The sequence below is a fragment of the Vipera berus genome, assembly GCF_964194415.1.
Source record: "Vipera berus genome assembly, chromosome: 3".
Classification (NCBI taxonomy): domain Eukaryota; kingdom Metazoa; phylum Chordata; class Lepidosauria; order Squamata; family Viperidae; genus Vipera; species Vipera berus.
In genome coordinates this window covers 183,473,127-183,493,642 of record NC_138204.1, presented here as the reverse complement: position 1 = coordinate 183,493,642, position 20,516 = coordinate 183,473,127, and the positions used below count along the sequence as shown (strand labels likewise).

The window sequence follows — 20,516 nt, the reverse complement described above, 5'->3', positions numbered from 1 at the left end:
TCCTTTTTAGCCTACTTAACATCTTCTGGAGTAGCCTCCTGAGTGAATGAGATTATCTCCAGGTTTAACATTTAGAGATTTTGTAAATTTAGATCTGAATGTTCTAAGTCAGAGGTCCCCAACCTTTTGGGCATGGAGAGAGGTTTTTCTGCAGACAGAAGGGTGTGTGGTTTTGTGTGCTGCCTGCATCCTGAACTGGTTGCTGGCATGCCGCGGCCCGGTACTGGTCCATGGACCAGGGATGGGGACCTCTGTTTTAAGTTAGTGGTGCTTTCTGGATATGATATTTTATGATTCAAAGGTAGGAAATAGAAGCAATTGATTCTGATGTTTCTGTTATGTCTGTTAAATATAGATATACATTTAAATATAGATATACATTTCTGTTTTTACAGGCAGTATTATTCCAACAGTGAAATTGAATGGTCTTGCTATGGAAAGACAGGAGCCTGCTGTCTCTGTACCATTAAATCAAAAGCCAGTCCCACTTCGAGAGCAAATTATATTTTTTGTGGCATGTATGATCGGAGGTTTGTGCATTTTATAATTATTATAGGTCCAATAGCATTTTAAAACACCAGCAGATTTTAAGTTTTTAATTTGTGTATGCTGCATTTCATTATTTGATACTTTATCTACTTCAGGTATGCTTTAGTTTCTGAATTTTCTTTTCCTTCACAGTGAGAGAAAGCATGTGGAAAATTAGCAGGAAATGAAACAGTTTCCCCATCTCGGTAGTATATATCACATTGTTTGGTTTACAAATGTTGTTACTTGATATCATTTGGTTTATTATTATTTTTTTTAAAAAACTCTTCATTTCACATTTTACAAATCCTTCTGTTGAAGACATAAGTGGAAATAGATGGGTTATAGTCACTGTGTATGAATAGAACATGGCTTTCCAACCGGTGGTACGCGTACCACTAGTGGCTGGTGGTACATGGCGTTGCCTTCCTCCCCCCTGCCTCCCCCACCTCCCCCCTGCCTCCTCCCCACCCCCCAACCCCCATGCACATAAGAATCAGTTCAAGACCTGTGAATATCTGCTTACACCCAAAGAAGTAGAAACTCAGTATAGCTTGAGGAAATGATATGGGAGGCTCATGAAAGTGCTGTCATAAAGCTTGTGCTCATGGTTTCTATTTGCCTAGAATAACATGAAAGTCAATCTGTGGGGAAAAGCTTTGAAAACAATGGTTATTTATCCATGCAAGAAGTGAAGTTTACAGGATCAATTGTCACTCTATTGATTATGTTTAGAAAATAGTGTAACTTAAAATAATTTTATTGGCCATCAGAGGGCAGTATAAATTTATTATTTGTTTTTAGCTTCAACTACAGAAGCTAGGATATTTTTCAGCAGACGATTCTTTACACTCTTTTTAGACTGCATTATCCTGTTCCATATTATGTTTTTAAAAAGGGATTAAATTTTTAACTCTGACTATTATAACATTTTGTAACAGCTTCTTATTTTGAAAGGCATGTTGAGTTTATGCTAGATGTCAGAAAAGCTAAAGAACACAGCATATGGCCTATTTACCACAGAAGTATTTTTAACCTATGACATTATTTCTTGCAAAATGCCTGTTTAGTACCATACCTATACAATTATTTCTTTTCTTTCTCTCCTCCTTCAATGCTCTCTCATTTCTCAACATATTTCACACACACTGAAAGTCTGTGGCTGAACAGTACATCGTGGTCATTTCCCCCAAATCCTTGCAACAATTTAATTCTAGTCTATAAAATAGTAGATTCTGTTGACCTGCATTCAGAGAGTAGGAAGGTTAAATTAGAAGGCATCTAAAACCAGGAACTGGGGAAATACTTCCATTATGAGGACAAGCCTGCAGGAGAAAGTGGGGTCAGGGTTTGATACCTGGAATCTTAACCAAACTGGGTTTTAGACAAAACACAGAATAACTTTGAATCCAGAGAAGATTTCCCCAAGCTAATATCCTCTTTAGTTAACGAAAGCATTCTCTGGATTTTCCCTACCAATGTATCAGTAGCTAGAGCGGCTTGTGAATTTTTGGATTTTAAGTTCAGCACATTTGAAAGGTATCAAGTTCAAGAAAATTGAGATCAGTGCTTTTTAATGAGGTAGTGTTTGGTCAGTGAAGCCCCTGGGAGGGTAACTCTTTAGAGTAAAATGCAGCAGCCCAGTTGTTATCAGGTAGGGTCCACTGCTATAGAATAATGGCTATTTTATTGTTGCTATACAGTACTGGCTTTCAATAGATGTCCAGGTTCAATTCAATAGTATTTGTTATCATCTTTAAAGCCCTATACAGATAGTCCTCATTTAATGACTGCCCTGTTTAGTGATCATTTGAAGTTACAGTGGACCTGAGAAAGTAATTTTACAACTGGTCTACCCACTTATGACATTTATAGCATTCTGCAGTCATGTGATCATCAGCTGGCTTCTGACAAGCAGAGTCAATGTAGAAGCCAGCAGTAAAATTGAAAATCATGGTCACACAATGTCTTGCTTAATAGCTAGGTGATTCGCTTAACACCTAGGAAAGGTATAAGTTTTGCAGTCATGTAATCTCACTTAACAAGTGTTAGTGACAGTATTACCAGTCCCAATTGTGGTTGCTAAGAGAGAGTGCTGGCAAGTTTGATTGCCTTGTTCAGAATAAATCTGCCCATCCTGTTAGTTCATCCAAAGCATGAGTGTCAAACTTGCCATGTCACGTGACATGTCGCGACGTGTTGCGACTCTTTTTGCATTGCCGGAAATAGGGTGGGCGCTGCTTCGGTATGATGAAACTGGCCCATGGGCCGGCAGTTTGACACCCCTGATCTAAAGAGAGCTTATGAGAGTTTTGGCCCATTAATAGGTAAAAAGTACAAAGATTAGAATCCATGCTTTCTTGATACTACAGAATTGTTTGGGTCCCTTGCTCCTGGATTTCAGGAATAATCTCAAAGCCTTTCTTTTTAACCCAACCTTCAAAGCTGAAACCTAGTTGTTTATGTTGGCTGCCATCTTATATATACAAAGGAGAAGCTTGCTTAAATGTGGGATGGGTGATATAATGTGAGGCTTTGTTTTTAAGGCTGTTAGTTTATATTGCCCTTGCAATCTTGCAGTTGGGGCAAATTCATAAGAATTCCCAGCCAGAATACTGGGAACTGTGTTCTCATAACATCTTAGGATAGTATGTTGGGGAAGTACTGTAAATGTGAAGTTAAGTAAAGAATAATGGTTGATTTTAAGATTTGTACTCTTTATAAGTAAATCTAAGGACTAGCCCTGAATTTACACAATTTATGTTCTCTCTTCTTAAAAAGAGTATCTTCTTTGTGAAAAATTTGCCTTAATGTCTTGGTTGTTATTCCAAAACTGAAAATACACTTGTGAATGAAGAATAGTATTTATATTTATTTATTCCCTCTTGCCTTGATTTTCTTTTTTCTCTCCATCTCTTTTCTTGCCTTTCCTGCAGGTAGATTTTAAAGTATAAACTTGGGATGAAGAATTGCCTAGGATTTTTTGATTTCAGACTTTTTTTCTTTGATTTATATAATGTTTTATAAACATTAGCAATATTGTTAAAAACCTGGCTCTTTGAGCTATCTGGTCTGGACTGAGGGGTTTTAATGTTTTTAAATTGTGATTTTAATTTTTTGGGGCTAGACTTAATTTAATTTTATTTTTATTTTATATTGTATTGTTTTTAAATTTTGCCTTGTAAACCGCTCTGAGTCCTTCGGGAGTAGGGCGGTATATAAACCGAATTAATAAATAAATAATAATAAATTATATTGCATATGTTAAAGTAAATCAGAGATCCCCAACCTCTTGAGCACCTGGGACTGGTTCCGTGGAGAGAGGTTTTTCTGCGGACTGGTTTTGTGTGCTGCCTGCATTGCGCGGATGGGCCTTTGTTTGTGTGGACCAGTTGCTAGCATGCCGCGGCCTGGTACTGGTCCACGGACCAGGGGCTGGGGACTCCTGAAGTAAATTATTCTGTTACAATTTCTAAGCAGTGGAGTGAGGAGTAATCAGGCTTCAAGACTGCAGAAGTATAAAGCATGATAAAAAAATACATTAGTGGAGGAGATCTTATAATTGGCCATAAAGATTGAGTAGTCTCAGTGGGCATAGAATGTTGATATCGTTGCAGTTATATGTGTAAATAAATAAAGTTAACAACAACAAAAGTAGAACATGATTTAAGTACAATAACCCTTTTTTTCCAGGACATTTTGTCCTTTCAGTGAATATAGTACTTTTTATATCTAGATCATTAAGTATTATGTGTAATCAAAACAAACCCTCTGCTAAACCTTTTGACTCTACAATTTAACTTTTTCTCATGAAAAGTTTGGGTTTTCTTATGCTTACCATTGTTCATGCTAATTTTTAAGCATTATGTAATAGGGAAATATTCATCTTAATAAGTTGTCCAGAGTAGCCTGATGTATATAACATCAATAGGGATAAATATAATGCTAAATTAAAGGGTTGAAATACCTTGTTTTCTTTCCTTACGTAGTCAGTATGGTGGCAAATACAGCATTATTTTCAGGTTACAAAGATGATACTGCAGTAAGATATACAGTATTTTTTATATTCTTCTGTAACAAAAATTTTGAAGTATTTAGAAAATTGTCTTTCTAACCACTCAGCATGGTGGGTTATCGAGTTCATGGAAAAGTTTATGTGCTGAAATAGATAATAGAGTTGAATAATCTAAGACATAGATTCTGCCTTTTTTTAGTTTGCAAAAGCAACTTTTTAATTTCTTGCCTACTTCCGATCCCAATTGCCATCATACCTCAAGGACTAGCTCTATAAGAAGTAATGCCTTCTTTCCAAAAAGTATTACATGCAGGAAATCTGAATTCAAATTGCATTTGCATAATTGTAATACAACTACATAATGCATTGAAATGTGTTAATTTACTTGATAGTAGGGTAAGTTTGTATTGTCCTCTATCTCAGGTATGAGAATATACCTCTTTTCCTTGTAAGTTTTTGTCAGCTTATGAAAGCTATATTTACATTATATGGATAGGATGCTTCTTAAATATATCCTAACTAGTAAGTCCAAAATTAATATAGTATGACATGATGTCATTAAATATTATTTCAGACTCTGAGAAAATGTTCATGAATTCTAGAGCAACTTTGGGAGTCTTGTTCAAACTTTTTACATAATATTAATCTTGTTAATTTATGGAAAGGATTAATAGTTCATTTAAAATATACATAGTCCTCAGTTTACAACTACAATTGAGCCTGAAATTTCTGTTAAGCAAGACAGTTGTTAAGTGAATTTTGTCCCATTTTACAACTTTTCTTGCCACAGTTGTTAAGTGAATCACTACAGTTGTTAATTTAGTAACATGGCTGTTAAACGAATCTGGCTTACCCATTAACTTTTCTTTTCAGAAGGCCACAAAAGGTGATCACATGGTCCCGGAACACTGCAACTGTCATAAATATGATTCATTTGCCAAGTGTCTGAATTTTGATCATGTGTCCATGGGATGTTGCAATGGTCAAAAGTGGAGAGGTTTTGCCTGCATACAAAGTTCTTTTAGATTCCAGGTAATGTGTGGTGTAGAAATTGCTGTCACATGGGTAAATATGTTTTAGAATTGTAATCTTCCTATAACTATGGCAGAATCCATCCAGAATGTTTTCAGGAGGAGTAGGTCTTGCTTTTCTTCCATACACATACTCTCAAATACTGCTTTGGGGTTCCTTCAGCTCTGGAACAAATTTTGAGAATGCAGAGGGAGGACATCAAAAGGAAGACTTGGGAGATGGATGTACTTGTATAACATAGGATTCTACCACTATATTTTGTTCATAATAGAGGCAATCCTCTTCCTCCTTTTCTTCCTCCTCCTCCTCCTCACCTCTTCCTCTTGCAGTCACACCATACCCATGTTGTCTAGACTCTGAAATGCATTTTTCCAGGATAGAACATGTTTGGATTTTTCTGGTTAATTTAATCAGAAAAACCTCTTAAAGTTATTTTAAACCTGTAGGTTAATACTTCTCCTTTTTACTTCAGCTTTAGTCTTTTAAAAGGCAGAGTTTGTTTAAAAAAATTGAAGAAGGATCACATAAATTGACTTTGTTCTATATAGTATACCAAACTGTATTGTGCCATTGATCAGCTATAGATGGATGTGAATTCTATAGGAAACAGGGGTCACTAGTTGACATGGGCAGCTATAGAAATCAAATAATAAATAAAATAAAATAAAACACAATTTCTGCTAAGTGAATTTCATTTCTGGTTTTTTTTTAATTGTTACTTTATGGCCTTTGTTTTACAATCAAAATTAATAATCAAACAAGCTGGATCTACTGAAAACCTTTCTAAATTCTTCCATAGCAGCAACTGCGATCACAAAACTGATCTCAGCTCCATGATTGTGCCTTGAGATCAAAATAAACAGTTAGATGCCTTTAATCTACTTTGTAAATATCCCTTAATGATGTCATTATATAACCAGATCAGAGAAGTGTTTAATAATACCATTGTTATTTGAAACAAAAAGGATCTTTTTTTTTACAAACAACACACACACACACACACACACAGATACATACCCATGCCGTGGGATATACGCCCAATGTGATAAACTGCATGGCTATGAAGGAGTCACCCTCTGTGCTATCAGACAGTCACAGTGTAAGAACTCTTCAGAATAGTATCAGAAAACACGTCTTCTCTCCGAGATGTCCAGTTCTCTTCAAAAGTTCTTCTCTGGATATTCCTGCAGGGGAATGTTAGGCACTTGACTCCAGCAAAAGGTCTTTTTCACTTGCAGGTACCTACTTGTAGAAAGACCTTCTAAAAAACCAAGAATTTGTTTCCCTCTTATTCAGGACATTGCTCTTCTGGCATTTTTAAAATATTTGGATGCTTTTTAAAGTTCTCCTACTATTTTAAAATAGCCCTAGTTTAGCAAACTGCCTCATTTAGCAGTTCTTCAGTTACGGTGGTGATGGAAAAGTAGCTTTAGAACCAATCCTTGCATTTACAACCTTCACAGGTCTGTAAAACAAAGGAAAGCTGAAGTAAGATCATAAGCAGAGTTGTGGTATCGGAGACCACTTTGTTTAATGACTGAGTTGCCGGTCCCAATTGTGGTCACTAAATGAGGACTATCTGTAATGTCATTTACTTAAGAGAACTCCCGTCATCGGATTGATTAAAAATGTTATAATTTTTTTTTAAAAAAAAAGAGTTTTCAGGACATTTGTATTATGTTTTATTTTGTCAATAAATGTTTTGCAGTAAAAATAGAGAATCTTTGATTGCCTCAGAAATAATGTGGTACAAACATGTTTATCCAGGAACTTAACAGGCAATTCAGAAAATGCTAAAGGAGGCAAACAGTGCACAGACCTAGCTTTATATTGCAAATTATAATATGCAAAGAAAATGGAATTAAATACAAGCAGTTCATACTGTTTTGAAATTTTACCCAGTTTGTTAGAAGGTTTGTATAAAAACATCTATTCTTCAAGGAATGTTGATCCCATAGAGGAATCTGAAAAAATATGGGAAATGCAATAGATTATTTAATAAAATAATACTTTACTTTTATGTATATTTAGTATACATGGAGAAGTTTTAAGGCATATTTAATATGCAATTAATATTTGGCTAGAAAGTATAGGATTGATTCAGCATGTGTGTTTCATATGACATCATATTCCATTAAAATTAAAATAAACATAAATTTTGTTGGCCTCTGTGGCAAACCAAAATTAGTTTTGTAATTGTCAACAGACCATAGCAATTTATTTAATTACAATGGCGCCTAATCACACCAACGTGAAGGCATATTATAAATCCCTTTTCAGATGCTAAAAACTAGTTGTAAACATTCTTCATTGCCTAAGAACTTTGTGCTGGATCATAGCTTAGAAACTGAGTTCCAGCTTATTATTTTTAGTTCTAAAATGGTCTCCTATTGGTGGTCTCCCAAAATAGTTGCCTATCTTGAGAATTTATTTTAAACCTTATTAAAATATTCACGAACCATATGCTAAATGCATTGGGACCTTTGAATCTTTCCCGGGCAAAACCCCTTTGATGAAATTTTCAATTATACTTGTAGATTTGCCATAGAAAAAAGTGATCATTATTGTCATTTCACTGCTTCATAAATGTTACATTAAGATAATGTGAGTAATGGCTTCAGGAGAGTCACAGTTCACTTATATATTAGTTCTCTTGGTAGTCACACAACCAGGCACTGTATAAATACAACATATAGGACATCCCAGTGCACATATTAAGGAGAGAGAGATGTTCCCTGATTATGGCCTCCAGCATGAGCCTAAAGCTTGGAAGAATAAACTTTTTTGATCCAGGTGACCAACTCAGATTGGATCCTGCACAAAAGTTTAGATCAGATTGATTTTGAAATTTGCTGGGTAAGTATTTTGGGGCTATCATTAGAAATTCATTTGTCCTGAATTTTTTAGAAAAACAGAATGATAAAATGAATGATAAAACTACAACTGCAAAAAATGTCATACAGTAAAATATAGTTTGGAAAATGAAAAAATGTATCCAACCAAAATATTATACCAGATCTTAGCTCTTGGTGATATGTTTCACTTATAATTTATGTACAAATTGCTTACCATGTGGATTTAACGTGTAGTGACAAACATTTTTCCCCTATTTTTTTTCTTAGATACCACTACCCAATGCCTAAGGTTTTCTACGTTCAGTTAACTAGAGGTGAGCATGCGTTTTTTTGGTGAAGGAAAGACTCTACACAATGCTGCAAAGAGCTTTACTCTTCAGAATGAGCCAATCCCTCCAGAATTATCTTAGATGAGTGATTTATTTTTGCCTTCTAAACACAGCATGCACACATTTTTAATTATATAATTAAATGAAGTAATTGAATGGAATAGTATTTGGAGGAAAGTTGGACTTTGCTGTTCAAAGAAAATGTGCATACACACAGACACACATGAGCCAGTGAAGTGGAATGTTGGATTAGAGCCAAACTCTTGCTAGATTTACTACCAAGCCTTCTACCTCCCTTTTCAGCATTTGTTTCAAGTTTTAATTTTGTATTTTGTTTTCAAGTGTCATGGTTCTTATAGATCATTAGTCTCAATCTAGTGCTTTGGTATCTGGCTAGAGTACTGTGTCCTGATTGACTTTTCCATTTCTATGGGCATGTTGAAGGTTTTCTAGAAAGAACAGTTGTTAGTACCATGGAACTGCAATTCCACACCATGCATGGGGCAGAAAAGGTTGAGAATGCTTTATACGTCAGTTATGTGGCATTGCAAATTGATGGTGGAATCTGTGGAATATATTGCTTTTTCGTATAAAGATCTGTACATGGTCATTTTTATTATTGTAACATAAACATCATGATATGTAGTTTTATTTTAATGTAGATTTCAATGCAGTAATGTTTATATAATTAAAATTATTAACATTCTACTATTTAAAAATATTAATTAAACTAAAAAGAGAAAAGTAACAATTTTATCCTTATTAATTATCATCTAGGTGTCAGTGAATTAATTACCTAATATTGAGATATCCATTGTATTGTTACTTAATGTGTGTACATAGCTAGGTGTAGAGGATTATATTGTGTGTATGTATGTATGTGTACACATACATATACATACATATGTGTATGTATATATTTGAAATGGAAATGGCTTGATCACATAGGCAGAAAAACTGATGGCGGGTGGACCAAGGCAGGTAGACCAGGCAGTCATAGAATGGATCCCACTTGGTAAAAAGCGGGATCTTAAGGATGTATTTATATATATATTAATACATAAATATATATAAATACACATGTGTGTGTGTGTGTGTGTATATACACAGATGTTGTGATTCCGTGCCAGCCTGTACTCCCAACAGCTGAGTCTGAGGGATCTGAGGAGGAGGAGGAGGAGGGGTTTGGATAGCGTTCGGAGTTGGAGGGAGGCTCTGAGGCATTACAGGACTCACAGTCAGAGGAAGAGCCGGGCCCCTCCAATTGTGTTCTGTATGAGGCTCAGCTGTGTAGGGAGGATGACTCGGACTCTGAGGCTTCACAGATGAATGTATTTATTGATGTTCGAAGTAGAAGGCAGCTTAGCAGAGCAGATCAGAGAAAGACTATGCGGCAACTCAGCGAAAGGAGGAGAAGGCATTGACAAGCCACGCCTTTGGGCTGCTAATAAAAGGGGAAGGTGTGGACAGTGCTCATTGCTGAAGGTAACCGTTTGTAGAACTCCAAAGGAAATCCTGGTCTGTTTGTGTTCTTGCTGAACTTCTTGTTTAACTCTTGTTTTTGCTGTTTGAACCATTTATTTGCTAAGGAAAATATTCTGTTGTTTTTTTGGACTTAAGTATTTGAACTGTATATAAATAAAAGGGTTGGGTTTTTCCAGCCTATTGATTAAAAGAAAAAGGGTTGTCCTTGACATGCAAACAAGGACGGTCGTAGGCTGGAACAGATCAACAGATACATTTATACATATGCACAGTGCTTTTTTTGTAAAAGAAAAAGGTGCCGGAACTCACACATGTTATACAACCCGCCTTGCCTACCCTACAAGGTTCCATCCAAAAAAGGTGCCGGAACTCCGTTCTGAGCGTTCAATGAGGAAAAAAGCCCTGCATATGCATATATACATGCGCACACAGAAACACACATGAAGCAAGTTTAACGAAAATTAAATTATAAAATTACCAGATATTAGAAAAACCAGTTTATGGGTTGTATGTCATATTTAGTCATAGAGGCGCTATCCAATTGAATGCAATTCCATGCAAAACATCGGAGACATTATAGGAAAGGAGAATTGTGTTTAATAATACAGTTCTACTGTATTTTGATTGTGAGAAAATAATTATTAATGCACTTTGAAATAATATTTCTATCTCTTCTAGTTTCAATCAAAGCATTACAGGAATGCTTTCATGCAACAAAAAATAAAAATACAGAATGTTACATCAACTGGTTCCAAGTACCTATTCTTAAGAATTTGTTTCCTTCAGATCTTCTAAATGATGACATTTTAATGTTTTTGTGAATGAGAATGAGATTACAAAAACATTTTGACAGAGCTTCAGAACAGCTGTCAGATGGTTTTAGGCAGTCTATTAATCCCTTGGTGTATCACTGAGCAGTTATATGAAGCTAGAGTTTTGTTATTCTTCCCGCCTGCCCCCAGCAGCATTTTTTTAAAAAAATGTAAAGATATTGTGAAAATACATAGGACTAAAATAAAAGGACTAGGGTAATAGCATTTCTATATTTACCAGAAACTTCTAAATGAAGTTGAAAGGGACAGAATAGATTGGAAGTTTGAAAGTAGATGAATGTAGTCTTATTTTTCTCTCATACTAGTTCCAGATTTAAATTTCTTTCAGAGTTTCTTTAGGTCCTGCTCGGGAAATTCAAGTATTTTCTCTTTGCTAAACAGATTGGAAGGAGTTGGGAGAACTTTTCCTCATAGCCCTATTAATGTTAATTCTTCCCATCCTTGAGTCAAAAGGAAAATATATTAACATAAGTTGTATTGCTCCTACAGTCTAATTTTAAGTGTCTCCGCATCAAGGCTGGGCAGCATTGGTATCTTCACATAAGTCAGTGGGAATAGTTTCACCAAGGGGAACGCATGGTAGATTTCATTTTGTCCTTTCCTATTCCACCCAGCATCACCTGCTGGCAGAGAAACCAACCACCAATTTCTCTCCTGAATGTGCAGAGCATCAGGGTTGGGAATTAAAGACTTTTTAAAAAATCTGCTCAGTTTTAATTGTTATTATTATTGCATACTTATTCTGTAAATCAATTTCATAGATACTGCTCCCCCAAATGTCTGAATAATTGAAAGAGATTATTTGAAATACAAAGCAGAGAAACCCATACCAAAAAAACTCTCAGTGCTGTTATTACTCTCTGGATCTATGTTATCTTTCTCCTTCCTGAGATCAATTTTCTGAGGAAATCCCTTTTGATTAGGCAAAAAGCCTCTTTTCCTTTTCACCTCCTGTTCCTCCTTTGAGTGTGTGAATTTCAAGGGCTTTCCTGAATTTATGATCATCCCAGCACACACATATGCATGTGACTGAAACATAGATCCAGCAGCATGTTTTCTGACTGACTTATTGCTAAGAGTTATTCCAACATAAAGCAAAAAGGACCAGGTGTCTGGCCCCTCTTTGCAGCCAAAAATGCCCAAGGAGGTACAATACCCAGCAATCCAATAGAGAGGGAGCATTTTTAGTAGTCTGGCAGATCACTGTCCCTGACTAGCTCATCTCCAGGTTTGTCCTAATGTTGGCTTAGATTACTACTATTAAGGATGGCTTTAGGCTGCCTTAGCAGTATATTGGGGATGACATGAAGAGGAGGTCAAAAGGACACATCTCTCAAAAACAATTAGCAAAATACATGTTTGCAGTGGCATGCATGCTGTGAGTCTGAGCCCTGAGAAATAATGCCTTTCCTTCAGCACTCAGTACAAGTTACTTGACTTTGAATAGCCACTTTTAATTGGAAATCCTAAATCCTGAACATGTCTCTCTCGTATTCCATCTAGCATAGAATATATGTAGTGGCTAGATATCATAGTGGTTAGAGCATCACCTTCAGTGTGGGAGAGTGGGGTTTAAATCCCAGTTGGTACTTACCTTACCAGTAGGGGTCCTTGGGGAAAAACCCTCTAATACTCCACATGCCTACCTCAAATATGACAGTGACACAAACTAGGAGGGTCATGCTGTCTCAGCTGTCACCAGGTTTAACAAAGTCTGCCTCAGATGTTGGGAACCAGGGACAATCTGATGATAGGTATGCTACTGGCACTGGACAAGTAGGCTTGACTGAGTCTGTTTTGGAAGGAGACAGATGAAATACTTTTATTCTTCTCTTGCATTCAGTAGTAAGTGTTGCCCATCCTTTGGACAACATCTCTTGCTTATTTATTTTAATCCTATTTAATATTTATGTTCATTCCAAATATTTAAAATTTCTTCACATGTTAGCACAGTAAACAAACTAATAAGACTAACAGTATTACCACTATCATAGATTATTTCATTGTTAGTTTAGTAATAGGAACATCCAAGAGCCCTGGTGGTGCAGTGGTTAGAATGTAGTATTGCAGGCTACTTCTGCTGACTCCCAGCTGCCAGCAGTTTCACAGTTCGAGTCTCACTGGCTCAAGGTTGACTCAGCCTTCCATCCTTCCAAGGTCGGTAAAATGAGGACCCAGATTGTTGGGGCAATATGCTGATTCTGGAAATTTCTTAGGGCTATAAAGCACTGTGAAGTGGTATATAAGTCTAAGTGGTATTGCTATTGCTATCCACGTATTCTGGGAAACCTGATTCCATATGGTCCTCAGATCAAATTATTATAATAAGTGCTGCCCTGATAGCTGGTTTTGCAGCTGATCAGAACAATCATGAATCAAGTAATAGAGCAACAGAGGTTAGTAGATGTGTGACACATTAGACACAAACTTCTTACCGAGCAAACAAGTTTCCAGTGTGTCTTCCTTTTGCTTAATGTCGGACACACAGTCTTTCCAAGTACTGTATGGTAGAACTTTATGAGTTTGAATATTTATTGGGACTGTTTGGTAAAATCACAATGCAAACAGCAGTGATGAAAACAGGGAGTGTATGGGAACACAAACTTGCATTCATGAAAGAACTGCTGTATAGTTGCCAGCTTACCCCTGCCAAGCAGCCAAAGCGAAGCCTGAGAAGGGAATAAATAGCCAAGAGTTTTAGTTTTGTAATGAGACTCACACGTAAGTCAGGGATCTCTCGGTACCACCAATCATCCATCCAGCCCTTTCCTTTATTTTTGACAATGGTTAGGAAGCTGATGTGAAAGCATCTCAAAGACTTACTGTTCAGTGCCAATGCCAATAAATAATGCAGAAGAGTTGTGTTCCTGTTTACTCTTGGCTTGACTTTTACTGTCTATTTTTATAATGTAGTGATTTGAGTATAAGACATTTAGTTGCTAACTAACTTAGAAGTTATGTTCTACTTACATTTGATTATTTAGTAAAATATAATGTTGATATATTGATGTCACATAGATCAACAACTGGGTTTCTGTTGCTTAAATTTTGTGAAGACATACTTTTGAATATGCATGCTGGTCAATATCTGGGATATGAGATCATGAATAAATGTGGGTTTGCAAACCATTGCTTGTAGCAATAATAATTATTAGTCCTACCCTGAATAACTCCTAATTAATGACATTTCAAATATCTCTAATAGATGGGACTTAAGATTCCAGGGTATATTAATAGCCATAGGTAAAGGTTCCCCTGCACATGCGGGCTAATCGTTTCCAACTGTAGGGGCTGGTGCTCATCTCTGTTTCAAAGCCGAAGAGCCAGCACTTGTCTGAGGACATCTCCGTGGTCATGTGGCTGGCATGACTAGATGCCAAAGGCACATGGAACGCTGTTACCTTCCCACTGTAGTGGTCCCTATTTTTCTACTTGCATTTTTTTTTACGTGCTTTCGAACTGCTAGGTTGGCAGAAGCTGGGACGAGTAACAGGCACTCACTCTGTTACGCGGCACTCGGGATTCGACCCACCAAACTGCCGACCTTCTGATCGACAAGCTCAGCGTCCTAACCCACTGATCCACCGTGTCCTATTAGTAGCCATATTGAGGGTAAATATATGTTTTCTATCTCAGTTACAAATGGAAAATGTGTTGTTTTCCAATAACAAATTCAGCTATTTTTATAGGAATAAATGGCAATCTTTCATTTAGCTGTTCTGTGTTTGGATTTCAAGAACTAGTCCACGTGCATAGAATCAGAAATAAATTTGTACCCCCCCAAAAAAATCTGTTTGATTTGTGTCAATAACTCTGTGTATGCTTAAATGCAAGAACATTTTTTAATTTAGGGCACTTTAAGAATCATCAAAAAATGAATCAATCACTGAACAGAAAAATAATTTTAAACTTCCTTTATTACTATGCTGACAGAAATTTTTATAGATTGCTTTTAAAATAAGTCCAAGGAATGTAGAGAGTAGAGATAGCATGGATGACAAAAGCAGACAGGATGAAGGGAAGCAACCCACATCATCTAACAGAGTCTTCAGAGCCCTTTAAAACACCATTAGGTAGGGGCAGTTCAGATCTTCATGAACTTCATTCCAGAAGGCAGATTCTTTTACAGAGTAGGCACACTTCCAGGCTATTGACAGATGGCATTGTGTAATTGAATCTTGCATGAACCCTGACCAGCTGACCAGCACTTTGAGTCACACCTGGAAGCAAACTTGCAACTAGTGTAGCTCACAAAGTAGAAGTGTTATATGGGCATATTGAGGCACACCCATCGTGCCCACGCCACTTCATTCTGGACCAGTGGAAGCTTTTGAGTAGTCTTCAATAGCAGCCCTGGGTAGAGGGTACTGTCATAGTCAAGCCATAAGGTGTCCAAGGAATGAGTGAATTTCTGAAGAGCTCCCAGATTTTGGCTAGCTGGCACAACAGCTGAAGCTGTGCAAAGGCTTTCCTAGTACAGCTGCCACCTGCTTATCAAGTAGGAGCTGGGAGTCCAGGAAGTCCCCAAAACGTGAATCACCCTTGAATGGGACTGTGTCACTCCATACAAGATTAGTTATAGAATATTGTGCATGGGTCCGGATTATTTACAGGAGTACCTTTTGCCGGCGTTAACTTCCCATCGTCCTGTGCGCTCCCACAGAGAGGGAATGTCAACTGGCGGCCCCCAGGGGGAGAGCATTCTCTGTGGGCGCGCCTGCCCTCTGGAATCAGCTCCCTGTTGAGCTCCGGATGGCTCCTGACCTTCGCTCTTTCCGCCGCGACCTGAAGACTTGGCTATTTGAACTTGCCGGCCTGGACTGAGGGACTGGGATTTTAGATTTTAAATTTTACATTTTACATTTTAGAATGTGTTTTATTGTTTAGGGCTACTTGGTTTAATTTATTTTAATTTTTGTATATTTATTTTATTTTTGTATATTATGTGTTGTATATAGTGTTTTAATTGCCCTGAGTCCTTCGGGAGAGGGGCGGTATATAAATCCAAATAATAAATAAATAAACAAACAAACAAACAAACAAACAAATAAATAAATAAATAAATAAATATCCAAACCTGCCCAACTTCCAGACACTATGACAAAACCTTGACAGCTTGGATGGCACAGGTTTGAACAATATAATTATGTATTATCATGTACTGATGATACCAAACTCCAAACTGGTAGATGATCTAATCCAGCATTTTCATGTATGTGTTAAAAAGGAGGCAGGGGAGAAATAGAACCTTGAAGGACCCCAGAAAGAACCAGCCTAGGAAGCAATCTGACTTTCCAGCCAGCACTGAATGAAACCAGCTCCAGAAAAGGACAAAAAATACCCAAAAATGGTGCCCTCAATTCCAACCTAGGGAGCTGGCTCAGAAAGATACCTTAGTCAAAGGTATCAAAAGCTGCCAAGGGTTCAAGCAGAAAGATGGTGACACCACCATCATCCACCACAGGCCATCTAAAAGTGTGACCAAAGCTTTCTCAGAAAATTCTAGACTGAAAAACAACTCAAATTGGTCTAGAATAGATAGTCTGTTTCCTGTAAGGTTCTCATCAGCTGCAGACCAGTCACCTTTTCAATAGCTTTTCCCCAACTTGGAATGTTGGAGACTGTTCAATAGCTAGCAAAAAAAAATAGTCCAAGGATAGCCTCTGGAGTAAGGGCCATTGCACTGCCTCTTTCAAGGCAGGAGGCACCATATCTTGCATCAAAAAGCCAACATCGCTTCATGGACCCACTTGTAGATCACTTCCCTGGCCATTTTCTAATGGTGTCAGATGACTCCCCCAGTGGTTTCATATAGAATGGACACAGGAGTGATTCTTGAGGCACTGCACAAAGTAGAGAATTCTTGTTAGATCTCTCTTCTTCCAGCACTACATTTGGAACCCACACTGTAGAAAATAGAAGAAACACTGCAAAACAGTATTCCAGTCCCTCATAAACTGCTCAGATAAATACCATGTTCAGTGGTATCAAGAACCACTAGGATATCAAGGAGGACTAGAAAGATTATACTCTTTCAATCTTAATCTTTCCAGAGGTTGTTCACATAATCAGTGCAGTTTCCATGCTGATCCTTTGCAGTTGTAGTACCACCGCTTTTTCTACTGCCTTTCCAAAAAAAAGAAAAAACTATAGATGTGTCTATACTTTTGCAAGATAATTAGGTCATATAAAGAATTCTTGAGTATGAGATGTACCACCATTTACTTCACAGGTGATGGAAACATTCCCCACTCAGTGTTAATTAGTATTTGGATCCTAGCTCCCACCACCTCAAAGGAGGTCCTCATTAACCTTGAAGATCAGGAATATAACTGAGAAGTAGCAGAAATAACTTTGCAGAAGGCCCTATTGTGGAGAACTATGGAGATAGCCTTGAGAGAAATATTGAAAGTTATTACAACAAACAAAAAAGACCAGAGGCATTCCTTTATCCCTGGGGAAGGAAGGAATATTAGGAAGATATTCTGTTCGACTCCCTGCTAGAGAAGAAGGCACACTTATTTTTAAGGATTTCAGGTTATCTTGATACCAAACCTGAAATCCTTAAAAATGTACTATATAGATAAATTTACAATAATTTTTTTAAAAACAATATAAACATATAAAAATTGCATTCTTTTGTGTAGTTTTGAAGAAAAATACTGGATAATTGATTCTGTTCTTAGAAGAAATATGGTTGAAGAGTAACTTCTCATGTTTGATCAGAATGGATCAGACAGGAAATGAAATGGAAGAAAAAAAAATGAAAATAAGTCAGAAATCAGTACAATATTTCAAATTGCACTGAAGCACAACATGCCTGCCAGTTTTGAAGTATGTTTTCCATGATTCTCTCTCTCTCTCTCCCTCTCTCTCTCTCTCTCTCTCTCTCTCTCTCTCTCTCTCTCTCTCTCTCTCTCTCTCTGTATTAATAAAATATGCTGTGTCCAAAGCTACTAAGAACAATGTTAAAAATATACTATGTAGACTACATACATGAATAGTTAATTAATTAATCATTTCCATTAAGATTAAGCTACATGTAATGGATGATATTCAACTATTAGTTTATTTGAGTGTCCTACAGTGCTGCTAATTTTAAACTAACAAAAGACCATAGTGAATCTGAATCATGGGAACAGGAAAGACACTGGCAAGTGACAGTGTCCTTCCTGTGAGAACAGTCAACCAGTGGAACAGCTTGCCTTCAGAAGCTGTGGGTGCTCCATCATTGGAGGATTTTAAGAAGAGACTGGACATCCATTTGTCTGAAATGGTATAGGGCAGGGGTAGGCAACCTTGGCTCTTTTATGACTCGTGGACTTCAACTTCCAGAATTCCTGAGCCAGCCATGCTGGCTCATTAATTCTGGAAGTTGAAGTGCACGAGTCATAAAAGAGCCAAAGTTGCCTACTCCTGGTATAGGGTCTCTTGCTTGAGCAGTAGGCTGGACTAGAAGACCTCCAAGGTGCCTTCCAAAGATGATGGTGGTGATGATGATGATGAAGGAGAAGAAGTACAGTAATAGTTGTTCTTCATTTATATCTCATGGCTTAATTGATAAGGAACTGCCAAGCCCGATTTAATGGCAAAAATTAAGTGGATTTCAAGGAAGCATGGATTTGAAAGATGCAAGAATAATCTGGATTTCAGTAAGGGATATTTCATGTTAGTGTGGGGTAAATAAAAAAAAATCATGCAAACTGTAATAGGAATCTCCCAGCCTCACTCATAATTAGTTAAGGCAGAGCCTCTTTGTAGAACTTTTCTTCCAGATCTCTCAGCACCTGGACTGAGTTGCCATTTCTGAAGTAATCTTTCAAGTGACTTACCCCCAACCTTCTTCTTATCTCTCACATCAACATTTATTCCATTAGCGTTGGTCTCTATCCTTTGTCAAGAGGAAAATGTTGGTTCAAGACATAAATCATAGAGATTAGATTCAAGTCAATTTACTGGCACCCAGGTCCCAATGATGTCAGTGGAAAAGTTCAGTCATAATTATCTTGTATCCTTCTGATTTTAGTGAATATTAAGTGTATTGAATTTTCTGTCCAAATCAATATGTGCTCCTTTGTATAAACATACATAAGCTCTTGTCAAAATAGGACATGAAGCAAAAATAACACTAAAGTGGGAAAGGCAAGAAAAGAAACAGTTAAATGTAGCAAATAAATAGCCACTAATGAATTTTTCCCCTAGTATAGGTAGTTCAGCTTTCAGTTTCTTGTTTGGTTCTGACAGTTGCTGAAATTCTTTTCTTTGGCCTTTGGCCATGAATTACCAATGAAGGTCCTCTGTCATACTAAGACTTATATGCAGGACAGTAGCCTGGTAGAGATTCAAAGGGATAGTAGACCAGGATAAATTTGGTTCAATTTCCAGCCACTAAATGAAAATTGGTTCCCTACTTACCTCTTTCTAGCTCATTCTTATCACTTTTATCCTTCCAACATTTTGAGAAAGATTTTCTTCCAGATCACCATCATAACAATATGACTACAGGAAAATTTTGCAGGCAGTATTTTCTGGAAGTAGTGACTATGGCAAATTTTCATAGAATATTTTCTTCACAATTATAGCTAATCTTATAGCTGGGTTAGACCAGTAAGACCACCAGATGAAATAGGCTAATAATATGGACTTCCTTCAGGAAACTTTAAGACTTGTGGACTTCAACTCCCAGAATTCCTGGCTGGCTGAGGAATTCTGGGAGATGAAGTCCACAAGTCTTAAAGGTGCCAAGTTTGAAGACCTCTGGTATATAACATAATTACCTTAAGGCACAGCCTTCACTTTGTAGCAGCTTCCTCTGAACACATTTACCCTGGGGCATTCTCTTCTTAAGTAAAAACTTTACAGAGCACAGAACGTATTTCACCTGCTGTTAGGTTTCAGTTTTGACCCAGATGTTTGGAAGCTAGATTTAGAACATACAGTGACACACTATCTTGTAACTTGCTATAAGATTTGCTGTTAATAGGATTTTAATTTAAGAACTTTCAGTATTATTTCCTGTCAAACACAGACCCAAATTTTCAAAGAGCAAATATGATATTTACAAAGTAGCTTGTATTTATTTTAGGTTACAAGACCCACAGAAAATATATCAGCACTGTTACATAAGTTAGCAAACAGTTAAAATATTTGAAGTTTCATGTAAACAACTTCTTGGACTTGCACAATATTTGATGAATGGGCAGGGTGTGTAATGTCACTTGAAACCAAGTTCTGCCCAGTGATGTCAGCAACACAGCCTGAGGGCAAAATCTTGTCCTAAATATTAAGTCCAAAGAGTTTATGCGGTCACCTAATCTCACTTACTCTGTCTTATAAAATAGACTTGAGTTTTATTTACCTTTTTAAAAAGAAATGTCGTAGAACTCCTTAGTAAATTGTCTGGTTTTCCGTCATAGTTTTTCCAATTAAATTCTATTGT

At 37.0% G+C, this 20,516-nt stretch overlaps 1 protein-coding gene across 1 annotated transcript in view; it reads left to right on the top strand.

Annotated features, from left to right (window-relative positions):
• Positions 1 to 241: 241 nt before the first annotated feature.
• STAU2 (staufen double-stranded RNA binding protein 2) overlaps positions 242 to 20,516 on the top strand; it is a gene marked incomplete at both ends in the record, with an annotated part of 38,901 nt that continues 18,626 nt past the window's right edge. The window contains 6 exon segments of the mRNA XM_081325609.1: positions 242 to 260; positions 396 to 530; positions 8,483 to 8,537; positions 8,698 to 8,752; positions 8,754 to 8,789; positions 17,852 to 17,911. Coding sequence (XP_081181735.1) covers positions 242 to 260; positions 396 to 530; positions 8,483 to 8,537; positions 8,698 to 8,752; positions 8,754 to 8,789; positions 17,852 to 17,911 — 360 coding nt within the window.